Source organism: Condylura cristata, unplaced genomic scaffold (genome assembly GCF_000260355.1).
Source record: "Condylura cristata isolate star-nosed mole 26May11 unplaced genomic scaffold, ConCri1.0 scaffold00004, whole genome shotgun sequence".
In the NCBI taxonomy this organism is placed as follows: Eukaryota; Metazoa; Chordata; class Mammalia; order Eulipotyphla; family Talpidae; genus Condylura; species Condylura cristata.
The window spans coordinates 38,982,315-38,993,074 of NW_004567105.1; the positions used below are offsets into that span (position 1 = coordinate 38,982,315).

The 10,760-nt window shown below is 36.9% G+C and overlaps 1 protein-coding gene across 3 annotated transcripts in view; it reads left to right on the forward strand.

Moving 5' to 3' along the window:
• Positions 1-10,494, forward strand: part of NELL2 (NEL-like 2 (chicken)) — a 334,876-nt gene extending 324,382 nt beyond the window's left edge. For all 3 annotated transcript variants that reach the window (XM_012720507.1, XM_004675947.2, XM_012720508.1), the window contains exons 20-21: positions 2,098-2,322; positions 9,806-10,494. In XM_012720507.1, the coding sequence (XP_012575961.1) occupies positions 2,098-2,322; positions 9,806-9,856 (276 nt within the window). In that variant the 3' untranslated portion in view covers positions 9,857-10,494. The remainder of the gene's footprint in view (positions 1-2,097; positions 2,323-9,805) is intronic.
• Positions 10,495-10,760: the final 266 nt, after the last annotated feature.

The following is a 10,760-nucleotide window of genomic DNA, read 5'->3' on the forward strand; positions in this document are numbered from 1 at the left end:
TTGTCTTATATCATTTTTTTCTTTCTCATTTCTATCATTTCTTTCATTCATTTCCTTGTTTGCATTCTTCAGCTCCTTAATGGCTTGCCTCATATAATTTTGTTTCTTCTCATCTTTTCGTTTGTTTATCATGATGATTATTCTGAATTCTCTATCTGGTAGGCTGAGCAGTTCTTCTATTTCTTTGGTGCTTTCTAGTGACTGATCTTTCTGTGGTGAATTTTTCCCCTGTGGACTGGCTTGGATATTTGTTTGTCTTCTTTTCCCTGTTGTGTATTTTCAAATACCTTCTATTCGCCGAGACAATATTGCTACTATTGACCAGCATTTTTTCTAAATGTTCTTTTTGGGATGCCTGAGGGACTTCTAGACACTTCAGTTGTGGAGTATATTCTGAGTTGTGCTTTATTTGAAAATCTCCTGTTTTTCCAGATTTTTTTCCATTGTGTGGAGTTGTGTCTGTCATCTCAGCCAGTAACAGTCAGGGGTCTCTTGTGGTGTTCAGCTTCTTCTAGTAACACATTGAGTCCTTATCTCTGGAAGGTGCTTGTTGATCTTTGCAGCCTTCCAATGTCCTGGGTTCCCTCTATGCTTGGATGTGTCTGTGGGGGTGTGTGGCGAGTTTGAAATATTGTAGGTTTCCCTACAACTGGGCCTATGGTTGAGCCAGTCACTGGTTTTGCTTACTTTCTGAGCACTGTGAGCCTTTATGGCTCACAAGTCTTCAGGCCTCTGCTATGGGGGCAGAGGGTGCAGGTGTGTAAGGAGTGCCAGAAGGGCTGCAAGCTGAGCAGGTTGCCAGTCCTCCCCAGTGCCTCCAGGGCTCTTTGTCCCCACTCCAAGCAGTCTCTTCCTGGGCAGTCTTTCCCCACTGCTTGGGGTCCTCTCACAGCTGAGTTGTCTCTAACTCCAGGGCTTTACCACAGGTTTTTTGCATAGGTGTGGTAAGTGGGTAGACCCATAACAAATCTCCTGGTTGATTGTTGCAGTTTTCCAGGGTTGGGCCTGTAGTTGAGTCCTGTCTAACCATTTTGGGTTTTTCCCCCTCTTTTACCTCCTGGGCTTTGTGAGTCTTGCTGACCCCACCTTAATAAATGGCACCAAGTCCTGACCACGACTTCATGGCACCTGGGTTCAGTCCTCTGCTGTGGGGGATGCAGGGAGCACTAGAAAGGCTGCAAGTCTTGCAGCTTCCCCAGTCACCAGTTCCTCCTCCCCACCTCCAAGGCTCTATGTGCCCACTCTGAGCAGTTCATCCCCACAACTTGGGTTCTACTCACCAAGCTGAGCTCTCCCTCTTCACCTCCAGGGTTTTGGCAAGGGACCAGGAGAGCAGCAAGCCTGCAGTCCATGGCCGTGGCACCTCCTGGTACCTGGGTGCTCCTGGATCGGAGCTGCAGTCTTTCCCCGCAGCCTGGGGATCTGAGCTGTCTCTGTTTTTCTGCAGGGCTTTAGCAAGGGGCTGAGGACTGTGTCACCCCTACTGCCTGGGTGCTCCCGAATCGGAGCTCCCCTATCAGAGCTCCCTAATTGCTGAGTCTTCCTCAGTTATCTTCCTTCTAGTGTGTCCAGGGTGCTCTCATTTGGGTTGAAACTCATAGTATGTAAGTCTACAGTCCATTTTTAGTCTTATATTCCTTTATGAGTTTGGGTGTAATGATTTCGGCGTCTTCACTCTGCTACCATCTTGCCAAATTATATATCACTGTTTTAAAAAATACATGAGCAAAATATTCTTTATGCAGAAGGGAAAAAATAAAAAGTTAGGGTGAAATATCAAATGAACAAAAAAAGGTATCTCAGGCAAAAAGTTAAATAAAAATATCTCCCACAGTAAATAATTCTCTTTATGGAGAGATTAGAACATGGAAATTTGATTAAGAGAAAAAAAGTTTGTTTTTGCTTTATTGTTCTTATTTGGTCCTTAAAGACTTTTAAAATGCATTTGCTTGTTGCCAAGAATCATGATTCTGAAGGTCTGAGTATAAGCATCTATCAAATAAATTGTTTGTTAAACACTGTACTTGGTAAACATTTCCTTCCTCTCCTTATGCTTTCCTTCTTCTCCCTCCACCCTCACATGTCTTCTCCCTACAGCAAGGAGAGGTGGACTGCTGGCCCCTGCCTTGCCCAGAGGTGGAGTGTGAATTCAGTGTCCTTCCTGAGAACGAGTGTTGCTCCCGCTGCGTCACCGACCCTTGCCAGGCCGACACCATCCGCAACGACATCACCAAGACCTGCCTGGATGAGATGAATGTTGTTCGCTTTACTGGGTCCTCATGGATCAAACACGGCGCCGAGTGTACTCTCTGCCAGTGCAAGGTAAAGCCTCTTACATATGACTCAGGGGCACACCCGGGGCTGGTAGTTCTTAGTGTTTATCCTGGCCGATGGTAAGCTATCTTTTTCCCACTTACCATTCAAACAAAGAGTGTCACTCAGCTTCACTGTTGCCAAGGCTGACTCCCATAAGTCTTCCCACGCTGGTTCACATAGACAGCGGCACTTATTCAGAAACACGAATGCTCAGCCATGTATGTCACCAAAAAGAACCTAAATTGCCATAAAGTATGTATACATCTGGGGGTAGAGGGGGAACACCACCACCACCAGACTTCATCTTTCTTCTTTCATGATAGAAAACAATATCATTTTATTGATTTTTATCTGGTTCTTTTATGAGCTCTGTAAGATATATGGACAGAGTAGATATATTACATTTTCCAAAGTGGAAATCAATACAGTGAAAATGGGCATATTTCTTGGTTTGTTGTGGTCAGTAACATTGAGTTGAAAAATTTAAGATCTGCTTTTTAAACCATATTTTATTCCTACAGTTGGGGGCAAAGTCACTATAAAGATTTTTTCCCTATACTCATAGGAAAATAGAATGTATTCCATTTGTTTCTGTGAACGCAAAGATACAGGTAATGTAGACAGTATACAGGGTTCAGAATTGTGATAAAGTGGAAAGCATTCTATTTTAGTTATTGTTCCTACATAAAGGTGGCTTCATGGTCATTCTAACTTCATAATTTTGGAATCAAACGCTAAAACTGTAAATAATCTGGAAGACTTACCAACAATAAAATAAAGATGTCATTTTTTTTTCCAACATAGCATAACCAGACATCTATAAATGTTCTGATTAAATAAGGATTCTATTTTTAAAATGTTTTCCATAGAGCAATTTAATTCAGATTCACTTAGACAAATTCTTACTAAAGTGGGTTGGCGTAACAGGACAAAGAAATATATAATTCTTTAGGCTTTGAGAAACTATTATTATCTCCTTCAACCCAGAATTTCCAGCTCTTTCAGTCGGCACAATTTGTCAATCAAGCAAAGCTTTTTGAGTGACTACTTAATGCTGTTATCTGAAATTGCATTAGCAAATTTGAAAGTCACTACTTCTACTAAAAGGTATATGTAGTGTGGCTTTAGTATACATTTAATATGAGGATATTTAGCAGAGCATATCTAGAAATTTCAGCATTAGTGACCAATGGAAAAATACTTTCTGACACTTAATTACCAAATAGAGTTCAGTCCCATTAAACTGTTTATCTGACTGTTAGATTATTGTTTTGAGCAGTGACAACAAAAATATATACCAGGTGATGGGATGAAAAACACACCAAGTGTGACTCAGATAGATGTTTCTACTAGGAAAGATGCACTGAGTAATAGATAGAACAATATTACAGAGTTTTCTTAAGTAAAAATCACAGATGAGCTTATTATTCACTACCTTTTAAGCACCTACCAGGATTTTTGGTTTATTGTAGGAAAAGACTCTGGACTTTTATTTCTTATCAGTTTGATGCTGATTCTCAGAAGCTGTTATTCAGTGTCATCTCCCTTTGCCTTCTTATCAAATATGCATTCTATGTATGTGCTCAATTTTTATCCCAGATACTCATTTTTACTCTATGTTATTTCCAAAATAAAATGCATGCAAAAAACAGCCACCAGATATTATATTGGAGGTGAACGTTCTTCACAGTTTGGTGCCTTTAGAGCTCTCTTCATTTATCTCCTCGTCCCATTCCCCTCTGAGTTCTTTGTTTTCACCAATAAATACAGATTGCTTTGTGCTAGCACCAGGGGTATAATGATAAGCAAAATCAGCCACAATTGTTCCTGGAAATCATTGCCTGGCAGCTTATTGTCTAGAACTCTGCTGTCCAACATGTAGTAGCCACATGCAGCTATTTAAATTAATTAAAATCAAATACAAATAAAATTTCATTCCGAGCAGTCCCACTGGCCACATTTTAACTGCTCACTAGACACGTGTGACTAGTAGCTATCACATCAGACAACACATACAGAAACCATTTTTATCATTGCAGAATGTTCTATTTGGTACTATTAGTCTAGAGGTGAAGATTGTAGTATCTCACATCAGGCTACCTGGATTCAAAGTCTAGTCAACCACATCACTGATGTGACCTCAAATAACAGTGCTGAAATGTAATACTATTACCTAGGATTAGTTTTAGTAGCTCCTTAAGAGGATTGCTGTAAGGATTGAGTGAGATGATCCATACAAAAAGTCATTAGCCAGGTTTGAAACAGATAAAGGCAATATCACAAACAGTGGTAGGTGCTCCAATGGAAAGGTGTGCTGGGCTAAAAGGTGTACATTGAGCCAGTTGCTTCCAGAAAAAATGACACTGGAGATGAGATGAGAAATATGGAGTTAGCTGGGTAAGGGTTAGATTTTTGTCTTCCTTTTAAAAAGTCTTCAAATTTAATTTGCTTAGATTAAAAATGTTTCTCTACTTAGAAGTTAAACACATGAATTATAAGAACATCTTTCTGAAATCTAGTAGAGACACACCCCTACATTGGCCAAAGACATTATGCTTTGAGCGCCTGACAATAAAGAAGGATCTATGCAGCTGAAAAATAAGGAAGGAAGAGGGACTAGAAGGTCATTTCCTTTCATAAGTAATCACTCAGCAGAATAGGACATTTTGGAAATTAGACCAGGGAGTCACTTTAAACTCCTAGGAAGACCGTAGATGTAATGCTAATTGAGGTATGGAACACTGTAGAGTTTTATAAGGTTGAAGTTCCCAACTTCCTAAACATTGCCTTCATCTGTCAACAATGTCACACTTAAAGTTTTGAAAGTGGACCTAAAGTTTTGAAAGTGTCTGACATTAGGATTACTGGGTCTACCTGTGAAAAAAAATAATCCAAAAATGGGCACCATTCTAATGCAGGCTTTGTTATGTGACTAGGAAAACTTTGCAAGAAACAGAGGAAGAAAGATAATTCCATAAATGTTGGAATGAATAGGAATCAATTTAAGGGAAATAATCTTTCATACTATTATATCTGGAAACAGATCCTACATGGAAAAAATATCAAATATTAAAGATAAATCAAAACAAAAAAAATTCAGAGTGTTCTTTTTTCCCTAGTTAAAAGGTGATAAAATATACCTCAAAGAAAATTTAAAACAAAATTAGCAAACAGAAAGTCAATCATCTAACACTGTCAATGCAGAATCAAGAAAGATGCCTGTGGTCAAAATAGAAAAAATGATTGAATAATTTACAGAAACTAGAATGTAATTTATCACATTATATAATTATTTATTTACTATATATTTGATCACATGTAATGCATAAGTATATATTATATCATTAAATTGTTTTATCATTTAAGTAATAATACTATTTTTAATAAATATTAAGATTAAAACCGTATACTTATGTATGTACTTTGATTGTAAAAAGGTTAAAAAAGGAATATGAAAATAAATTACATGAAAACATTCTGAAATATTGATGGTGGGATTTTAAAATATATATTATTATGTGTATGATAAATTGTATAGCATACACAGATTATATAATATGTGTTTTTATGAACAGATAAATATTTTAATTATATATAACTGAAAGTTATAGATTTCTGTCTTCTAATCTGGATTTTTAGAGTTTCAAATGAAAAGAACAATAATAACTTTAAGAATAAACTGTCAAATATTAGTGGGTATTAATGAGACTATGTCATATAAAAACAATTCATTTATAATTAGCTACGATAGTAGGTAGTTACTAGTGCTAGTAGCAGGTTTCAGTTTCAGATCCCCTTTTATTTCATTTTTCTCAAGGCAATATTTATTACAGTGAAATGCAAAATTATTGCTTCAATAATTTGATGAGATTGAAAAATCAAAACAGAATATTTCCAACACAAGTGAGTACCTTTGTTTTCCTTTTCAGGTAATACCTACTTCCCTTAGCAAATCTCAGTTTGACACTATTATAATAGATTTATTTTGTCACTTTTGAAATTTCACTTTTTTTTTTCATTTTTTTCTTTATTTTAAGAATTAGGTCATTTCCAGATCTTTAGATTTACTGTTTCTTCTTCGAGTTCTAATCTGCTACTAGTCCTGAAGTTTTCATTTCAGTTATTGTACTTTTCAGCTGCAGAATTTTCATTTAGTTCTATTTTAGTTTCTCAGCTGAGATATACCATGTTTTTTTTTAATTCACTATGGCCATCATTTTTTACCTCTTCACATACACACAAACACATATAATAACTATTTTCCAGTTTCTTGTTGGCTAATTATGCCATCTAAATAATCTTTGAGTCATTTCTATTCACTGTTTTCTTCTGATTAGAAGCCACATTTTCCTTTGTCTTTACATGTCTAAAATTTTGTATAGCTTATTGAATATCATGAATGATCTGTGGTATAGACCTTAAATGTTAAAATTATTATTAAGGTAATATTAGTTTACAACACTGAATATAATTCATGGGAATAGGTGCCCCCACCCCCTTCAGATGTGTGTTCCCATACCACACCCAACAAGCAGCCCCAGTTCTCCCCCAGGTATTCCATGAACTTCTTCTGAAACCATTTATTTTTGTTCTAGCCCATTGCACTTATATAGCCCCAACTTTACACTGGAGAGGTAGATTTATCCTCAGCTCTAGAATGACTGTTAATATTGAAACATTGTTTTGCTCTTCATTGTGGCCCATTTGGACTAACCCTGGAAATGCTAAATTATTTATTCATTCTTTCAAATTTGGCAGGATAAAGATTTTACACACTGCTACCCACAGTGAGCAACATCTGGAATTTCTGCTCAGTACTTCCAACCTTCAAACTGTGACTCTCTGATTGTCCCAAGTCTCCCATTCAATTTAAAGATCAACCAAGGATTTAAGAAAAGTTGTTATGCTAATCTCTCCTTCTTTTCTAGATATTCCCTTCTGAATTTCCAGCTACTTCCACAGCCCTTTAGTATAGAAGCTATCCTTTAGTATCTGTGTCCTATCAGATGGTGACTTTCTGCTTCAGCAATAGTTAGCCGAAGCTTCACAGACTAGGAAATGCCAAGGAAATGCCAAGTAAAATGGAATATAACAGTATATTTTCCTCCTTTCAAAGGTTGAAACTCCCCTAGTGACTATCCGCTTTGGTCACTCCCCACTGCTTTCAATAGTTTTTATATTTTGTACAGACTTTATACCTGATAGCTATAAAGGTTAATCATGTGTATGTGTGAGAGAGAGACAGAGAGACAGAGAGATTTAGAGAGTTAGTTTTACTGTCATTCCTACAAAAGCGAGGGCTATAAAAAAAAGGCCAAAATCCAGGAACGCTGCCGCCCATCTTTTGATCCCTGTCTTTTCCATTAGGTGACCCTGTAGAAAATTTTTTCTAACGTATTTTCACAAACAAGAAATGAATGTATTTAGATGTGCAATGTTTTTTTTTTTTTTTTGATACAGCTCTGTTAAGCAGAGGTTAACTTACTCATTTAGCAACTGCAGTGATATTAACTTCCTTTCAAGTCCTAATTGGTAAATATTTTATAATAAACAGCACATAGTTAGCTATGACCCCTCACCCATGGAAGCTACAATGAGGAGTTTAATCAAGTCATGGAAAGTTATGAGGTGTTGCTTTTGAAACAGAATAATTTCATCTATCTCTCTTCTGTGCATCCATCCTATGTATTTGGTTTTTGTTAAACATATATATTAAGTTTCATTAACATAACATTGGTGTACAATACTGTGTATTATTCAGAAACAGAAGAGTAGCCATGACAGTTCTGAATCTAAAGCCTCAAATGGATGTTTTAGAATTCTTTCATATATGAACAATGTTTCCCTAATTGAGGACTCTCCAGTGATATGAAGCATTTGACTTATTACAGCAGGACAAAATGATACAGAATAAGGAAAAACACTACAGGAATATTTTGAAAAGTGACAGTCCCTTCCTAAAACATACTCAGGGAAATCATACTAATAATTTCCTTCCCATAGAGTTCAATTCTGACTTCACATACTTAGTGGCAGAACGCTCCACAAATGTCCCTCTTTCTTTGTTTAAAGACCAGGCAGTCTGAAGAACTGGTACTGTACTAAAGGAACCAGTACATCCCTGCACATTATTGAGTAAATAGATTGGAAAGATAATGTGGCCAAGTTATGGTCAGGAACTTCAGTCTCTGTACAAGATAACAAAACTTATTATCCCAGTAGAGATCTAAGACATGTTTGCAACTGTCTTGCTGTCAAAATAAGAAGTCTGCTTAATAAGAGCTTAGAAAGGAAGTGGATTAGGTTAAATGGGTAATATTCTTCCTCATTATACATACTTCCCCTCATTTGATCTGCTTCAACAAAGACTAAAGTATCAAAATTTTTTTCTTTATAACGCTTCATCTTAAAAGCACTTTTGATTCAGCACAAGAAGGTATAACTTTCAGTCATCTATAATTAACAGAAAATATTAAAGTATGCATTTTATAGTCAAATTAGCTTGAATTTTAATCCCAGCAGTACCATGTGTTACCTCTCTGATTTTGGACATTATACTTAAGCTGATGACCAGTTTTTGAAACTAAAGTGTGACTATTAAAAGGGATCCTGCAGGAGACACTATGAGACTGAGTTTACAGTAGTCTTTAAAGCTCCTGCCAAAGTGTCTGACACAGTCTGCCCTCAGGCAGTGGGTGTTACTGTCTCAGTGATATATTTTCTTTACACTACACTAATTTATTTTGTTATTTAGTCCTGAAAGCTAATTATATATGCCTGACTCTTTCCTGCCTGTTTTTTTCTACTTTACATTGTTCTCTTCACTAACATGAAATTCTCACCCAGAGCTTTTTTCAGTTTCTTAACAACACAGAACTCTTCACTAAAAACCACTACTCATTCTGTTTTGGGGGAGTTTTGGCCTGTCTTTTCATATAATTCTCTTGATACATAACAAGTAATACAAAGAATATTAATACAAAGAATATTAAGTGCATAACCTCTAAACATAACCTCTAAAGAGAAGTTCCCCTCACTCTGACCACATCGGGACAGCCAATCTCGCTAGTCTCATGAGACCACATGGTGTGGTTTTTTTTTTTAGTTCTTTCCACAATTTTTAAATTATAATTTTGCTTGACCCTGACTAGTTTTCTTCCCCAATAAACTATACTTCACCAATATATGCTATCCATATATGCTTTTATATATATATATATATACTTGTACTTTGATGTTGCTCAGAAATTTAGTCCATCTGTTGTGAATAAATAAAAGAACAAATACAACCCACAGGATACATAGGATGGATGAAGCTAGCCTATGGTTTGCCATAAATAACTGGGCATGACTGTTCATGACAAGTGGGTGAGTGGTAAACTTTTGGGGTCATAAACAAGTCAGTGATAGAGTCGTGTGTGGCTAGCAATGAGTGTGGGTATATGCTACCAGCTTTCACATTCATACCATGCTTCTCTTTTTTCTCTAGAACGGCCACATCTGTTGTTCAGTGGATCCACAGTGCCTTCAGGAACTGTGAAGTTACCTGTCTCACAGGAGATTTCTGTTTAAAGAAGGTTCTTTCATTAAAAAGACCAAAAAAAAAAAGTTAAAACCTACAGTGGATGATTTGTGGGCATCTGAGTGCAGCTGTGTTAATAGCTGAGTGAACTTTCAATTATGAAATGTGTGGAGCTTGAGAAAATCACACAATGAAAATTCTTGGGCAAAACTGGCCCAGGATTCTGTCTCTGCTGTGTGTGATACCACCTTGTAGGAGAGTGGGTATGGGGGACACTCTGTGACATCATGACCCCCCGGGGAACTCTGGCTTCACTGGTGCAGACAATTTTCCTCTAGATCAGAATCTTCACAAATCAGTTAGGTCCTTCACTGCAAAAAAATGAAAACATAAGGCAGTGATTGAATTATATTTTCAGAAGCCAAGCAAAGAAGCTATAACGTGTTCTGTACAATATACACGCTGAAAAGAAATGTGCAACAAGTTATTGTAATGATAAAAATAATGCACAGGCATGGTTACTTAATATTTTCTAACAGGAAAAGTCATCCCTATTTCCTTGTTTTACTGCACTTACTATTATTTGTTTGAATTTGTTCAGTATAAGCTCGTTCTTGTGCAAAATTAAATAAATATTTCTCTTACCTTATAACGCATCCAAGTGTCTTGTTCCTTGTGTTCCTTTTTGTCCAGGTGCTCTGGAATTCAAACTACTTTCTAGTTCTTCTGATTAAAAAACCTTCCTGTGCTATTTTGAAATGGAAAGGTGATTGTCAGTAAATTATATGACTGGGTGGGGAATGTGGTGGTTTTACTTCTTTAGATATTTTCAGTCACCTTTTGGCCCCGCTCTGTATGCTGGGCCTGTTAATGGGTCCTGTTGTGCGAGGGATGCTGGTCTGGCTTCGCCAGTAAAGAGCAG